Source organism: Homarus americanus, unplaced genomic scaffold (assembly GCF_018991925.1).
Source record: "Homarus americanus isolate GMGI-L3 unplaced genomic scaffold, GMGI_Hamer_2.0 scaffold39155, whole genome shotgun sequence".
NCBI lineage: Eukaryota > Metazoa > Arthropoda > Malacostraca > Decapoda > Nephropidae > Homarus > Homarus americanus.
Window position 1 is genome coordinate 1440341 of NW_024737042.1, and position 18182 is coordinate 1458522.

At 43.0% G+C, this 18182-nt stretch overlaps 1 protein-coding gene and 1 non-coding gene across 2 annotated transcripts in view; both read left to right on the forward strand.

Annotated features, from left to right (window-relative positions):
* The window catches only part of LOC121872555 (protein O-mannosyl-transferase Tmtc3-like), a gene marked incomplete at its 5' end in the record, with an annotated part of 150091 nt that overhangs the window by 55464 nt on the left and 76445 nt on the right, over positions 1 to 18182 (forward strand). Inside the window, 1 exon segment of the mRNA XM_042375361.1 lies at positions 3200 to 3348. Coding sequence (XP_042231295.1) covers positions 3200 to 3348 — 149 coding nt within the window.
* On the forward strand, positions 3511 to 3584 carry Trnaa-cgc. Its single transcript has one exon. It is a non-coding gene; the product is annotated as a tRNA-Ala (tRNA).

An 18182-nucleotide genomic window follows, 5' to 3' on the forward strand; every position in this document is an offset into this window, starting at 1 on the left:
TTAATGGAGAGTCTTCAGTTATGTGTGTCTGAGATGAGTTGTTTTTGGTATTTCAGGTCCATTGATGTGATAATGTTATTACTTCGCTTCATCATATATGGTGTTTAAGTGTGTAACAACATTGACATTTACACGAGTTCGTCAACTTATTATAGTGGAGATGATAAGTGTAAATTTTTTGAGGGAATCTTGGAAATTGTGATACAAGAATAAAAATTGGCATGATGATTTTGAGTTAATTATCAAATTTATCTGATTGGTCATTGAAAATTCGAAGAGGGCGGCCATTTTCGAAGATGGCCGCCAAATGTGAATGTCAGATCTTCCTTTCTGGCATAAAAATTATTGTGTTCATCAACTCAGGTGATTTCAGGGTTGATTTCCATGTTTTCGTGTATGCAGAATCTGAATGTTGTGTTGAAAACTCTGAAGTATTCAAAGGAGTGAATGCCAATGTACTACCAGGACAGACTGGTGACAACACTGCGTGAAACTCAGCATGGGGATCAGTGTGAGCTAAGTAGGAATCTCATAGTAAACATTAATATATATAAAAGTGCTTAGCGTCCCAGATGTTACCTAATCTGCCCCAAATAAGGTTAGGCAGCCGCACCTGAATTTAACTCTTTTATAGAGTTGTAACGCCGTATTCCTTAGGTTTTATTATAAGCGAGCATATCGAGAGATGTCATAATGTAATAATCGTAGGAATGTAAAAACAAAGAAATAAATGAGCATCAAATGTATGAGCAATTTAACACTTGAATTAGTTTATAGGTGTCCAAAATGATTAAAGAACCTACAAAGTGTTCAGTTTAACCATGAATTTATATCGTCTATATTTTAAACATGGCTGACCCTGAATAAACATCAGGAAACCGCTTATATTAAACTGAACTACCAGTATAAACAGCGTATCTGAGTATAATATTGGCGAGACGCTTTTAATTTATATCTAATTATGTAGTATTGCCTCTAGAACTGTTGTTAATAGGTTATTAGTGTAGTGTAACCTTGACACATAATGTGATCCATTCTGTTAACTGGTCCTCGCCTTTTACTTCCTGTTGTCATATCTCTGTAATTTACTCCCGTTTTGTTCATGTAAATCTTCAATGTGAAATTCTCCCTCCTCCTCCCCCTCTCTCCTCCTCCCCCTCTCTCCTCCTCCTCCTCCTCCTCCTCCTCCTCCTCCTCTTCCCCTCTCCCTCCTTCCCCTCTCTCCTCTCTCCTCCTCCTCTTCCATCCTACACTTCCTCTCTCCTCCTCTTCCTCCTCCTCCTCCTCTCTTCTCTCTCTCCTCCTTCTCTCTCCTCCTCCTTCCTCTCCTCCATCTCTCATCCTCCTCCTCCTCCTCTTCCTCTCACCTCCTGCCCCCAGTAATCCTCCCCTGGATCCTCTGTCATTTACGCTGTTGATCCTCTCAGTAGGCCAGATTAATCCACTTTTTTAATTCACTTCGTTTAATTCTCTGTAACAACGCCATTGTTCTTCAGTAATCCTCGAAATAATCCCCGACAGCGCTTCCTTCTGTAAATCCTGCTCTTCAGCTTCACTATAATCCACTTTAATCCATTTTAATACCCTCTTTTCGACTCAAAATAAGTGAAGTGAGGTAGGGATTACGTTAAATCGCCACTTCACTTGGGATTAGCTGGAACTCAGTAGGAGGGATTAGCTGGAACTCGGTAGGAGGAGTTAGCAGAACTCGGTAGGAGGGGTTAGTGGAACTCGGTAGGAGGTTAGGTGGAACTCGGTAGGAGGATTAACTGAACTCGGTAGGAGATTAACTCTGGAACTCGTGGGAGGTTGCTGGAACTCGAGGCGGGGGATTAGCACTGGAACTCGGTTGAGGAGGATTAGCTGGAACTCGGTAGGAGGTTAACTGGAACTCGGTGGGGGGATTAACTGAACTCGGTAGGAGGATTAGCTATGGAACTCGGTGGGAGGATGCTTCAGAACTCTTAGCAGGAGGATTAACTGGAACTCGGTAGGAGAGGAGGGGATTAACTGGAACTCGGTAGGTGATTGCCGTAGGTTTTAATTCTCAGTGTGTTGGGGTTCATGTGGGTACACCTACTTACACCTACCTACTGTACCCAGGTGTAACTAGGTGTACCCAGGTGTAACTAGGTGTATCCAGGTGTACCCATGTGTAACTACTGTATGTGTACCCAGGTGTAACTAGGTGTATCCAGGTGTAACTAGGTGTACCCAGGTGTAACTAGGTGTATCCAGGTGTAAGTAGGTGTACCCAGGTATAACTAGGTGTACGTATCTTAACTTGAGAGTCGCCATGAATAATATTTTTCATTTTTTTATATAATTTTAGTCAATATTACAGAGAAATTCAGGTTAAACTGTTTCATAATCTTACTGGTATTACATAACGGTACACTTCTGAAATTATGTAGTCTGTAATAACATATATGGTATTTATTTATTATTTACTGTTAAAGATATATCAAAAATTATATTGATGTGGATTACTTAAATATCAGATACCAAGTTATTTCACATGATTATTAACCACCCTAACGCTAATCTAAGCTAAACCCAACCCAACCTAACCTAACCTAACCTAACCTAACCTAACCTAACCTAACCCCCCCCCTCCATGCTGTGTTATGGTGATATTAGTTGGGGTGTCTAATCTTCAGGTGATATTATTGATACATTAACGTGCTATGTGTTACAAGACGTCGGTCGTATTTAAGGACATTGAACTTGTGTTAATGTTTCGTTTGGTGTTACATTGTCTCCTTACTTTTGTACTTTGAATACTGTACATGTCAACACCTTGTACTGTACACGTCAACACCTTGTACTGTACACTTGAAAACTTTATATGAGTAAATTTTATATATGAAAGTATTAATAGTATTATAAACATGATAATTCAGGGTTTGATATTCTAATTGAACCCCGAGACTTTCATAGGGGTTCAGGGTCTGATGCCTAAGGGTTCAGGTTCCATTTTTTCCCACATTGAGACTCGTACAACTCTAAGACCTCATACTCTTAAGACTCTCACAACGACTCAGAATTTGATCCTTTACACACTTAAGACTCCCAGAAGACTACAGGACTTGGCCTCTTAAGAAGTTGGCTTTACTTAAGAGCCTCAAAGCTACTCATAATTCTTTATATATGACCTAATTAAATCATTTGTTTTTACCTTCTTCTTTTTCTCCTTCAGGCACTGGCGTTCGTGGTGCTGCCCTTCCTGCCGGCGACAAACCTCTTCTTCCCCGTCGGGTTCGTGGTGGCGGAGCGGGTACTGTACATGCCTTCCATGGGCTTCTGTATGATGGTAGCTCACGGCTTCACCAACCTCCTCGACAGAGTGTAAGTGTTCAAGTCCTCCTGTACCATGTCCTTGTGTGTGTGTGTGTGTGTGTGTGTGTGTGTGTGTGTGTGTGTGTGGTGTTGTACCTTCTGTAATGTAATAAGATCGTTGTGATGGTTGTTGCTATTGTTATTATTATTACTTGTATCATGATATTATGGCGGCCTGTGGTGTAATGGTCAGCATGCTCGCCTCGCAAGCGAGTGGACCCGGGTTCGATCCTCGGGCAGGGTGAAACTGTGGGCAAGTTTCTTTACGCCATTTGCTTCTGTCTACCCAGCAGCAGTTGGGAACCTGGATGTTGATCGATTTACGGATCGCATTCCGGGGTAATGGTTAGCCAGTGCAGTTGGCGAGTTGTCCGGTCTTCTCGGACTATTCCTTGACACTGGGACATGCAGCTCGTTAACTCAGGTTGTTGTGTTGGCGACAGCTTCTACACCCGAAACAAATTCACACCTGGGTGGTTCTAGGGCCGGCCATCCTCGTTACTCGAAGGGCAACCGTTATTTATCACCATATTATTGTTTCAGGTGTTGTAATTATTTTATTGTCGTAGTTATTATTGTGATCGTTGCCTGTATTTTCATAATTCACGATTTTATTTATATTTATATTTTTATCCAATATATTTCTTGAAGGTAAGGTGACATACATATTGTGACCATCATGAGGAATATTTGGAACAAGTCATAATTTTCAACACATGTTAAAAACAAATTCCCCTCCAGGTGGTGGTCGTAAGAATAATATAGCTAATATCCTGGTTCATCTTCTCAAAAAATCACCCTTATTCAGACATTCTTTTAACTGGTGAAAAGAGAAGAAATTTATTCAAGGAGTCGAGTCTATGTGCTACATTAACTTCATTTTGGATTTTGTTTTAACCTTTACTTAGATTCGTTGGCAGAGTACTAACAGGGCGGTGAGGAACAGTGGCTGGTGGTGGTGTGGACGGGGCGATAGACGGGCTTAATTTATAAGGTGGGAACTGACCGCCTATATGTTACGTCATCGACCGGGGGAAGGTTTTTGGGGTAAAAGAACTCGATTTTCAGGCGAGGGTGTGTGTGTGTGTGTGTGTGTGTGTGTGTGATGAATTGAAATAGGAAATATGTTTCAAGGATGTAAAATTGGTTTAGAGTAATTATAGTACAGGTATTGGCGACAGAACAAGGTGTGTACCCAGAAGCCACCTTAGTATTTGAAGGAGTTAAGTTAGAACTCTGGTGCTCGGTCTAGTGCGGCTTGAGGTACTGAATGTCATTAAAAAAGCTTAAAACTTTATATACAGTAATTAATTAAGGTCAGTTGGAGTAATTAATTATACCTACATGTTTCTTAATTAGTTGTAAGTCCCGTTCACCAAAAAATATATCCTTAATTTTTTTTGTGGGGGGGACGTGTTTAGTAAAATGTACAGCGGCTAGTTTATTGTGCACCTTATACTCATCGTGTGGTTGGTAGCGCTAAAAGTAGAGAAGCGTTTCGTGGGTAGGTTAGGTTAGGTTAGGTTAGGTTAGGTTGGATTTGATTTGATTGCTTTACGTCACCTTTTATGTAGTGTTAACAAGAAGTATGTGCCCACGCCTCCCAGCCCAGTTGATGTAGATTTAACACAGAGACAAATGTTGCTGAAGAACGATGTTAATATCCGTAAAATAAGGAATAGACAATTACTCCACCGTAAGAGAATATATTTAGCAGGTGTTGTTTTACCTGAAGATTACCATACATGTATTATATGAGTCGAAAATAACAATATTTTGGGTGGTTAAAAATATATGAAATGCCTCTTTGATCACTTCACATAAATAAGTTTCGCTGGCCGTCCATTTTAAAATTACTAAGCAGTAGGAGTGATGGTGCAGCCTAAGACATTCTCACAATCTTTTGGCGTGGCGTGGTGTGACGTGGTGTGACGTGGCGTGGCGTGGCGTGGCGGTCCTGGTTGGGTTTTCACTAAACTCTTGTCAATAATTAGAGACGTCTGGTATCTTATCGACCAACATTTGTTTACAGAATGTTGCCAACTACAGTAACTGGTTATTTAGATAAGCTAATTCGAGAAGAGAAGCCCCCAAAATATGATATTTTGTTGTGGAGACCCGAGCAAGACGCTCACCAGCCCTCAACTGACCGCCGGCAACAAGCTGGGACTCATTCAAACGTATATTACAACCTAATCAGTCACACAGGTATGAACTTTGTCTGTCAGTATTAATACCTTCTTCCGGGATATACTCAAGAATTTAAATAAATTAACGAAAATAAACCAAACAATGAGACGATAGTTGTTCTTCCTTATGACCTCTCACACCCACCCACAAACCCTGTGACAACACCTGGAGGTTACGCCTGACTGATTGACCTTGACTCGTTTCAGATCATCAGGTGGCGCGGCGAGCATCTAAGCACCATTAAGGTTCTAGTTAGTGAGCTTCAGCGTGAGATACCAATTCAACCGTGGGATTAGAAAGTATTAATTTATTTCCATTAATCTATGAAAAAAATATGTATTCCTTAATTCATTATAGAAAGCTCAATAATATCAGCTTGTAATGTATGGAAATAATCGGCAATTTAAAATACATTCGCTCATATTACTGATCCAAGCCTAGAGAAAATATTCTTAGCTGTCGAGTATAAGGGAAACAACATCTAGCCTTTAGTTGCAGTGTATAAGGGAAACAACATCTAGTCGTTAGTTGTAGAGTATAAGGGAAACAACATCTAGCCTTTAGTTGCAGAGTATAAGTGAAACAAAACATATCTGGTTTATCACGAGCAACTTTCCATAACTTGTCATGTTATAAGGGATGGTGGGCGGCGTGGTAATGGTGGTGGGTGGCGTGGTAATGATATTGGGTGGCTTGTAATGTTAATGGATGATGTGGTAATGGTGGTGGGTGGCGTGGTAATGGTGGTGGGTGGCGTGGTAATGGTGGTTGGTGGCGTGTGGGTATCTTGGTAATCCTTCTTCTCAGAGTCGTGTGTGTGTGTGTGTGTGTGTGATGGCCGCTCCACTGCTCACTACCGCACATTATTACATGACAACTCCCACACAGATTAAGTCACGGCTCTAGCCTACGGATTACTACACGTTACCACTAGCTTCATTATTAAACGCTCCGTGGCTAGTGGTGGTGGTGCTAATGTTACTGCTACTGACGAGGCTTCTGCTGGTGATGGTGCTACTGACACGGCTACTGACGGGGCTCCCTTCTGGTGGTGGTGGTGCTACGGACGTGGTTGTTACTGCTGCTGACGGGAGTGTTACTGCTACTGTCAGGGTTTCTGCTGGTAGTGATGATGGAGCGACTGATGCGACAAATACTGGCATACTGTGTGGGGGAGAGAGGGACTGTGTGGGGAGAGGGACTGTGGGAGAGGAATGTGTGGGGGAGAGAGGGAATGGAGGGTTTGGAATGTGAGAGGGATTTGGGTGTGAGAGGATTTGGAGTGTGAGAGGGATTTGGGTGTGAGAGTGTGAGAGGATTTGGGGAGAGGGAGAGGGATTTGGAGTGTGAGAGGGATTTGGAGTGTGAGAGGGATTTGGAGTGTGAGAGGGATTTGGAGTGTGAGAGGGATTTGGAGTGTGAGTGGGATTTGGAGTGTGAGAGGGATTTCGAGTGAGAGGCATTTTGAGTGTCAGAGGGGTTTTGAATGTGAGGGGATTTGAAATGTGAAAGGGAATTAGGAGTGTATGAGGGAAGAGGGAGTGTGTCGGGGAGAGAGGGACTGTGTGGGGGAGAGAGAGGGAGTGTGTGGCAGAGAGAGAGAGAGAGAGAGAGGGAGTGTGTCGGGGAGAGAGGGACTGTGTGGGGGAGAGAAGGGTTGTGTGGGGTAGAGAAGGCTTGTGTGGGGTAGAGAAGGCTTGTGTGGGTTTGTAATGCGAGGAGTGAGAGGGAGTGAGAGTGTGGTAGTGTTGTGTAATATATGTATATTTAATAACCTGTCTACCCGAAACCTACGAGCTAGTAATCCTGGCCCACTGCAGGGTTCATCGTCATCCTACACGTCATCGTCGTCATTAGCATCCTACACGTCATCAGCATCCTGCACGTCATCATCATCGTCGTACACGTCATCGTTATCCTACACGTCCTCGTCAGCCTACACGTCCTCGTCAGCCTACACGTCCTCGTCAGCCTACAAGTCTTGGTCCCACACACACACACCTCGGAGTGAGAGAGAGAATCAACCTGGAATTCTCGTTTTCATGTTTATTTTTGAAGAGAGTTAATTTGTGTATACAGTACTGAGTTTTGGCGTGGTGGGGAGGGGGTTAGAGGAGGGAGGTTTGGGCTGGGAAAGGGGTCATTCCTTCCTTCCTCTCTCCTCCCTCCTTCCTTCCTCCTTCCTTCTCTCCCACTTGTTTTATGTGCCCACGTCATCTTCTTCTCCCCGACCTCTTCCCCTCTCTCCTAACCTCCCCGTTCTTTTCTAGTCTTCTTCACTTCCACTTCCTCCCCGTCCCTATCTCCCCATTTTTGTTCCTCTCTGTCCGTTTCTCCCCGTCCTCATCTCCCCATTACCTCCCCCTCATCGTTCTCTTTTCGTTTCACCTCCCCACCTTTCCCCCCAGCATTAACCACCCCTTTACACCCTTATCTCCCCAGTCTGACGTGTTGTCGCTAGCCTGGGGTGTAATAATCTCCCCAGGTGTCTGTGTATCTCCCCATGCCTGCCGTAAACCTGTTGTTGGAGACTTGTGGGAAAGTAGCAAGTCTCTTTATGCCTTTTCTTCCCAATAGCAATGTAATGCCTCGCCTATTTCTGATTATTCCCAATTTCCGGGTATTTTTTCGTCTCCATGCTGTGTGTGTGTGTGTGTGTGTGTGTGTGTGTGTGTGTGTGTGTGTGTGTGTGTGTGTGTGTGTGTGTGTCTAGGCTGTGAATACGGTAAATGGCGGCGGAGACACGGTTGCTGCTCTCTCGATGGGCCGTATTGATGTAGGTTTGGGTTGATGTCTTACCGTATCCAGCCTCGTATGGTAATGCTCTCTCTCTCTCTCTCTCTCTCTCTCTCTCTCTCTCTCTCTCTCTCTCGTACGTACCGTGTGCTTTACTCCGTCCAGTCGTCGTGCAAGAGAGGCACGGGGAAGCACGACGGAGCACTACAACTACCAGGTGGCGTGTAAAATTGTGCTTGGCGGCGCTGGTCTCTGGTGTCGCTAGCTACCGGGATGTCTGGTGATGAGGCCACTCTAAGTTTTACGCCCGACATAAGAAGCAGTTTGTCACTCTGCCTTGCTTGCCAGACCCTACTTGAGGCGACACTGCTGGCTTCTGTTAACGTATGTATACACGCTAACATGTATTCCCACAAAAACGTGCACAAGTATACACAAATGTAAGTATATGTAAGTATGCGTGCACAATGCAGTCATACACACATGAGAGAACTCGGTCATACACACATGAGACAACTCGGTCACATGTACAGTATATACTCGTTTCGTTTGCTCAAGCAGTCACAGGCAATTTTACAAACACTTCCTCTCATAAAACACTCACTCCAATTTTATATTTCACACACAGTTCTCCGAAAAACACCACACAAAACACCCGTAACAACACGCAACACACCGTACCAACACGCAACACACCGTAACAACACGCAACACACCGTAACAACACACAACACACCGTAGCAACACACAACACACCGTAACAACACGCAACACACCGTAGCAACACGCAACACACCGCAACAACACGCAACACACCGCAACAACACGCAACACACCATAGCAACACACAACACACCGCAACAACACAAAATACAGCAAAACATAAACCAGCTCATTGTAAAACACACACACACACACACACACACACACACACACACACACACATACACACACAGTAACAACAACATCTGTATTTTGTGACTGTTGATTCTTTGCATTGTTGATTTTGGAGTAATGCCCTTGTGTGTGTGTGTGTGTGTGTGTGTGTGTGTGTGTGTGTGTGTGTGTGTTTTATTTTTGTGAATCCGAACAATAGAAATCCCAAGCTGAATTAATCCTCTTGACTATCCTTGCATGACAACCCAACACAGACAGATACAGACAGAATAGACAGACAGACATAATCCCACACATACTGTACAAACATACAAAGAAACAGAAATAGACAGAAACACACGTAGAAACAGGCACCTATGCACAGACAGACAGACAGACAGACAGACAGACAGACAGACAGACAGACAGACAGACAGACAGACAGACAGACAGACAGACAGACAAAGACAGAGATTAACAGTGGAAGTTCATCTCTATTATAATTGTTTTCTTTTACCTGAAGCTAAAGTTATTTTATTGTAAAAAGTTGTCTCTGTTGTCCCTAACCCACTGTTGTTACCCAACCCACGCCTGTTGTTGTTACCAACCCACGCCTGTGCCTAACCCACGCCTGTTGTTACCTGATCACACTCCCCCAACACACACAACCTACAATACATCACCCCATCATACCCCACATTCCCCATCACCCCACATCACCCACACCCCATCACCCCCATCACCCCACACCCCCATCACCCATACCCCCCACATTCCCCAACACACACTCCCAACGCCTTCCGCCCCATTTCCTGCGGCGAGAGGAATCTGGTCCGTTCGTCCCCTCCAATACCCCGTCACAGTATCTTAAGAGAACAAATTCTTTCATCTATCAATAACAATTCTGTGTAGTCTTGTCGCCTACGAGGAGTTATTTTGGTGTGTGTGTGTGTGTGTGTGTGTGTGTGTGTGTGTGTGTGTGTGTGTGTGTGTGTTTCGTTTATTTCTCTATATCTCTTTGTCTTTCTCTTTTATTGCTCTATTCTTTCTTTCTTTCTTTCTTTCTTTTTCCACCATTTCATTTTTCCTCACACACGGACATCTGCTTTCAAGGTGAGAGGAGGAGATGCTTTGCTTCCTGGAGGTGTTATACAGGATGATGCAAATGTTGGCAATGTTTTACCATTGCCAAGATTTACTAGAAATAGAACAAGGTAAATAACAATGTAGGTTAGGTTAGGTTAGATTAGGTCAGGTCAGGTCAGGTCAGGTCAGGTCAGGTCAGATTGGCTTTATTCGTTTTGCCTCATTAATTTGCTTTAAAAATTAATATAATTTCGTTGACTTGTGAACTAAATAAACAAATGACTTTTGACTTGAAACATTAATTGGAATTTTCTAAACATCAACAAGACGTTCTTAAGCATTAATAAAACCTCGTTAAATATGTAAAAATAAAAGAAAACACGTATAAGTATGTCGGTCAGAGTAAGATTAAAACTCAAAACACATTTACATAAGAACACGGAGATTAAACACTGACTCCTTCCTTCCTTCTGATTGTTAATGGTCTAGTGTAATTACTTACCTAATCACTTAGACTTTAGCAAAGCATTTGACAGAATACCGCATCAGAGGCTTCTGAGTAAAATTAAGGCTCATGGTATCGATGGGAAAGTTTTAAATTGGATAAAATCATGGCTCACCGATAGAACGCAGAGGGTCAGCGTAGATGGTGTTAAATCTGAGTGGGGCCGTGTAACCAGTGGGGTACCCCAGGGGTCAGTACTGGGCCCACTCTTGTTCATAATCTACATAAACGATCTAGATACTGGGATCAGCAGTGACATAAGAAAGTTTGCAGATGACACCAAAATAGGGCGGCAGATTAATTCAGGCCAGGATGCAAATGCATTACAGGAGGATCTAAATAAACTGCAGGGGTGGTCTGAAAAATGGCAAATGAAATTCAACACCAGCAAGTGCAGCGTACTTAATATTGGAAGAACAAATACTGTCAATGTATACACCCTTAACAACATTAACTTAGAGAAGTCAACTTGTGAAAGAGACCTAGGGGCACTTGTAAGCCCGGACCTGGGGCCTAGAAAACAGTGCGTTAATGTTCGAAATAAGGCAAACAGAGTATTGGGTTTTATATCTAGAAGTGTAAGTAATAAGAGTGCAGAGGTCTTATTGCAACTATATCTTGCGCTAGTCAGGCCGCACCTCGATTATGCGGTTCAGTTCTGGTGCCCTTATTATAGAATGGATATCAATTCACTAGAGTCGGTGCAGCGTAGAATGACGAAAATGATTCCGGGACTTAGAAACCTTCCATATCAGGATAAGTTAAAGAAACTAAACTTGCATTCCCTAGAAAGACGAAGAGTGCGGGGAGATATGATAGAAGTATTTAAGTGGATGAAAGGAATCAATAAAGGGGATATAGATAAAGTTCTTATAATATCCGAGCAGGATAGGACTCGAAGCAACGGATTTAAGTTGGATAAGTTTAGGTTTAGGAGGGAGATAAGAAGGAACTGGTTCACAAATAGGGTGGTGGACGAGTGGAACAAGCTTAGCAACTATGTAGTAAGTGCTGGAACGCTGGAAAGTTTCAAAAGGAGACTGGATAGATTCTTGGATGATAGAGAGTGGTAGTAACTCTCAACAGGAGCTGCCATGCACAGGCCAACCGGCCTATTGCAGACTCCTAATTTTCTTATGTTCTTATGTAACAGTAATAACAGCAGTATGAATAATAAAAACAAGAACAATAATAACAGCAGTATGAACAACAACAACAATAACAACAACAGCAGTATGAACAACAACAACAACAATAATAACAGCAGTATGAACAACAATCAACAATAATAACAGCAGTATGAACAACAATCAACAATAATAACAGCAGTATGAACAACAATCAACAATAATAACAGCAGTATGAACAACAACAACAACAATAACAGCAGTATGAACAACAATCAACAATAATAACAGCAGTATGAACAACAACAATCAACAGCCTTCAATGTTAAACACAAACTCACTGAGACTATGTAAAGTGTAACCCCTCGACCACCAGGTTTACAATGCGACTCCAATGCAGCAATAGGTTGATGGACCAATTACCATTTGGCCACTACTCTGCTGACCGTCACTGCCACTACCCCCTCCCAGCACCCCTTCCAGCCCCAGCCCCCAGCTCCCACCCCTAGCCCTCAGCCCCCACCCCCCAGCTCCTAGCCCCCAGCTCCTACCCCTAGCCCCCAGCCCCGTCTCTATCTATGCGACTCTTGTGTGTGTATTTTCCCGTCCATTAAGTAACAATGCTCGCTGGGGGGTCTTTCATGTTTTCCACTAGGTATTGGCTGTGCTGTGTCTGCTGTGGAGGTTGCTGTGTGCGTGTGTGTGTGTTGTTATTGTTGCTGTTTCCCTGCTGTGTGTGTGTGTGTGTGTGTGTGTGTGTGTGTGTGTGTGTGTGTGTCTTGTTGTTGTTGTTGTTTCCCTGTGTGTGTGTGTGTGTCTTGTTGTTGTTGTTGTTTCCCTGTGTGTGTGTGTGTGTGTGTGTCTTGTTGTTGTTGTTGTTGTTTCCCTGCTGTGTTTGTTTTGCTCTTTTTCTGTTCTAGTTATTGATTGTTGTGGATTCCTGTTGCTGCTGTTCTTGTTGGCTGTTGCTCCTGTTGTTGCTCCTGTTGGCTGTAGTATATACGTGTTCCAGTTGTTGCTACTTTGCTGTTGGCTGCTGTAATTTTTTCTTGTTGCTGTCGTTTCTGTTCCCGTTGGCTGCCGTGGTTTACTCTTGCTGTTGTGCTCGCTACGTAAGCTTCTGTTGCAATTCCTTTTCTGTTGTTGGATCTCGTATGGTTCCTGTTACACCCGTTGATCCTGTCCCTGTTGGTTCCGTTGTAAATGGGTCTCTTACCTCTTTACTCTTGCTGTGCTGATGTAACTGTTGTCAATCTCCGTAATAATGTAGATGCTGTTGTAAATATTGTTTCTGCTGTTGTTGACTTTGTTGCATTTGTAACCACCACTACTACACCCTACCACCACCACTACACTCTAACATCACCACTACACACCACCACCACTACACTCTACCACCAACATCACCACTACACCACCACCAACACCACCACTACACACCACCACCAACACCACCACTACACACCACCACCAACATCACCACTACCACACCACTACACCACCATCACTACACCTCACCAACACCACTACACCCCACGACCACCACTCCCTCCTCCCCCCCCCATGTTAATGATATACAGTATAAAAGTTTGTTCAGTAACTCAAGTAATTTTTTGTATTGTTTTTGAAGACGCTGATGTAAATGGCATTGCCTTTATTTTCAAGGTAATTTGCCGGGCGGGTCTAATTGGCCAGATGCTTTAACCCTTCCCACCCTGAAATAAGGAGACGCAAACTTGGCAAGGAAAAACCCGAACCAGCATTTTTTCTCTCCCTTCTGTAATTACTCCTGCGGCGGCGAGTTACTGGGTAGGAGGAGGAGGAAGAAGAAGGAAGAAGGAGGAGGAGGAGGAGGAAGGGGGATAGAGACAGGGAGGGGGAGTGGGGAGGAAAGAGAAGGAAGGAAGATAGAGATATGGAGGAGGAAAGAAATTGTAGGGAGATGCAGACCGTGAGGAGGAGGAGAAGGAAGAGGGAAAAATGTTTGAATTGAGGGAGATAGAGAACTGAGATAGGGAGGTGTAGGAGGAGGAACTGAGATAATGGAGATAAGACACAGGGAGGAAGGAGGTGGATGGGGATAACGATGGAGAAGAATAGGAAAGTAAAGGAGGAGGGGGAGGGGGGAGTGGGGAGGAGAGGAGAGGAAGGAAGAGGAAGACGAAGAGGAAAAGGGGAAATTGATTAAATAAAGAAGGGAAAAAGAAGATATGAAAGGTGGCAGAGAGGGGCAGAAAGGAGGAGGAAAGGGTAAAGGAAGAAGTAGAACAAGGGGAAGAAGAAAAGGAGTAGGAGGAGGAAATGGTGAACATTATGTAAGTAGAGGAGGCAACGTGATAAAGGAGGGGAACGAGAGGATAATAGGCAAGGGAGAGAGAGAGAGAGAGAGAGAGAGAGTTTTGTGAAATATGTAAATTAAAGAGGAACTGAGAGAGAGAGAGATAGTGTAGTCTCTCTCTCTCTCTATCTGGCTGGTTGCTTGCCTGTCTGTCTCTATGATACGCCCAAAACGTATTTAAAGTCGACCAAATGACATTACCAACACAACACCTTACACTACGCTCCTTGTACTGCTATAGGGAAAAATAATTAACATCCAAACTACCGACCCTAATGAGGATATAATTGACTGAATAATTACTTTGTTGAATAATTACAGTTTATGAATACTTGCACATTGAGTTTGTTTGTTTTTATGAAGGAGTGCCGTGTAATAATCGCATATTTAATTCCCTCCGTCACCTGCCACGTTCTACACCAAGTAATTATGACATATTAACAATAGCGTTGATATCTTCATCCAGGTTAATAAGACGGTCGACGAAGATAACACTGCGGGTCATGCGTTAAACTCACCTCTTTAAGATGTTTACAAAGTTACTTTAATTGCGGTAATTACTCTTAAAACTAATTATGCTAGAATAAAATTTTGTAATACGTGGGATTTTTTTTTTTTTACCCCAGGTCAGATGCGAGACGATTCAAGTATTTTCTAAATGTCTTGGTTTGTTTCAGTTTATTTCGTTTTCTTGAGTTTAGGAACTGTATTTTTTTATTGATTTTTATGACCTACGTAAATGTTTAAGTGATTGGCTCCATTAGGTAAGCAGTGTTGAAGGATATTTTGTTTTTATCGTATTTTTTATTATTGTTCACTTAATAAACTTAAATGAAACAGTTGATATGAGAATTTTGTGTTTACGAATGTCAGATACAGTGATATGTAACAGAGGAGAGGTGTGTTGTGTCGTGTTGTGTTTTGTTGTGTTGTGGTGTTAGGCTTGTATAGACTGTGGCAACTACCGCAGGATCTCGCTGCTATCCATAGCTTGGTAAGATTATCGCCCGAGTCCTCCTAAACAGACTTCTTCCTGAGGCGGAAAACTTCCTCCCAGAATCTCAATGTGGCTTTAGACCATCACGTGGCACCAGTGACATCTTTGCTGCCAGCCAAATAGAGGAAAAGTGCAGAGAACAGCGTCGTGACCTGTACATGACCTTCATCGACCTAGCCAAGGCCTTCGACTAGGTCAACAGGGAAGCCCTCTGGCGAACCCTCAGACGTTTTGGCTGCCCAACAAAATTCATCGCCATTGTGAGGCAACTCTACGATGGCATGAACGGCAGTGTCCTGCACATTGGCACCCAGTCTGAGTTCTTCCCCATCCAAACGGGGGTAAAACAAGGGTGTGTGCTGGCACCAACTCTCTTTTCCATTTTCTTGGCTGCCTTCCTTACTCGTGTCAGTGCCAATTTTGCTGGCGGGGTGGACATCGAGTACCGGATGAAGGGTATTTTCAACATAAGACGACTCCAGACCGGAACAAAGGTGTCGAGCAGTGGTCCTCCCCACCCTGCTATATAGCAGCGAGACATGGGTCACATACAGGAGGCACCTGAAGGAACTTGAAATTTTTCATCAACGTAGTCTACGTTCCATCATCCGAGTTCGCTGGGAAAACAAGAGAACAAATGCCAGTATTCTTGCTGACACCAACTGTAGGAGCATCACGGCTACCATTATCCATGAACAACTACGCTGGACTGGCCATGTTACCCGCATGGACGACAGTAGACTGCCAAAGCAGCTACTTTACAGTCACCTACGAATAGTAAACGTAACGTTGGCGGGCAACTGAAAAGGTATAAGGATAGTCTTAAGACAAACCTGAAACAGTGCCAAATCGACCCCCTCATTTGGGAGTCGATTACTCCACACCGTAACGTGTAGCATCTGTGAACGACACTGCTGGTCCCGTATCTGCCTCTCTAGTCACCTCAGAGCTCACCAACGAAGGTGACATCCTTTATAACTCGTATCATTTTATCATAGCTGGATGATCGTCATACTCGATTCCGAGTGAGAGCAAAGTAGTAGTAGTAGTAGTAGTAGTAGTAGTGATGTGTTAGGCAGTACTGTGTGTTTGTGTGATGTGTAATATAATGTGTTTTCCTTGCTTATATTAACAGCAGTGAAAATAATGTGGCATAACTAATTGATTGTCAGTCTTACATGTCATGCAAATTATTATGGAGAAATATATGAAATTTCTGTGTTGGCTATTGAAATATATTTTTGAACTATGTGTATTGTGTTGTGTACAGTGTGTGTGTGTGTGTTGCGTATAGTGTGTGTGTGTGTGTGTGTTGCTGTTGTGTGTGTGTGTGTGTTGCTGTGTTGTGTGTCTCTGTGTGTTGTTGTGTTGTGTGACTGTATTGTGTTTCTGTGTGTTGTGTGTTGAGTTGTGTGAGTGTTGCTGTGTTGTGTTTGTATGTATTGTTGTTGATGTGTGTGTGTGTTTGTGTGTATGCTGTGTTATGTAGTGTTTGTGTGTGTGTTGTTGTGTTAAGTATGTGTTACGTTGTTTTATATTGTGTGCGTATGTTGTGTGCGTATGTTGTGTGCGTATGCGTGATCGTAATCTAATATTCACCCACACAAAACTCTTACTTCCCCTGTAAGACTTTATTAGACAAACTTACACAACATAGCAACACTAGATAGGTTATAATATTCACACACACTTGGCAAATACAATGACAAACCTCTCTGATGTACGATGATATACCAACAGCGTTTACTTGAGTTCCTACCTATTGTACCAAGGCAGCAGAGATTAAGGCCACGGCATGAATAAGGATGCCAACAGTTCAGACATATACTGTTACACTCGCCTCCAAGAAGTTCATTCCTACTTGACTTCCTTTACGACAAACACACAGTAATTTTAACTTTAAACAATTTACATGATTATTTTTCTTTTTCTCTTTTTTTTTGTTTTAATTTATTTCTTTTTGCGCTCCTGTGAATGGCGTTGTTTACGTAATTGGTGTTTGAGAAGGAGAGTTTGCGACTAAGGGGCGGCTGGTCCTCCTCGCCCAAGTTCTCCGGTTGGGGCCGAGGTTTTTTGTATTTATTTATTTTTTCTACGCCATGGACGCTTGGAGAGACAGACGAGACGGAACGAGAGATATAGAGAGACGGTGAAGAGACTGGAAACAATTAAGAGAGACTGGAGAGAGATAAAAGTGATTGGATAGAGATAAAGCGATACTGGAGAGATAAGAGAGACTGGAGAGAGATAAGAGAGACTGGAGAGAGATAAGAGAGACTGGAGAGAGATAAGAGAGACTGGGGAGAGATAAGAGAGACTGGGGAAAGATAAGAGAGACTGGAGAGAGATAAGAGAAACTGGAGAGAGATAAAACAGTTGAAGAGATATAGAAAAAAGGTGAAGAGACCGTGCGTGCGTTCCCCCCTTCACAATATTATGCCCCTCATCATTGTCGACTGTGTATAGCTGTGTTATGGTGTTTTTTTTTTTCGGGAATAGCTCACCCGGACACAGGTCACTGACCCACATCAGGGCCTGGGGGGCGAAAATATAATAATAATAATAATAATAATAATAATAATAATAATAATAATAATAATAATAATAGTAATAATAATAATAATAATAATAAATAAATACAACAATTATAAAAGATAAAAAGTGAGAAACAATATATGTATGTTGTGTTGTCAATGGTAAGAGAAACAATTGAGACCCTGCAATTGTGTGTAAATGAGGCAGAAAGTCAGATCATCAACCTGGGATTTGGCCACAATTTTCGTGATGCCATATGGCAGCAGGGTCTACCATTATACAACACACTATGTTTCCAATATCTTCCCAGGCGGTAGTACCTCCCGCCTGGTACCTCCCTGTTTGATAGCTGCCTACTACCTACCGTCACATACTCTTCAAGACCCCGGCGGTGATAATAGTTGTCATAGCAACGATCAAGTCGCCATCCGGGTAATGTAAGATCAATGATGT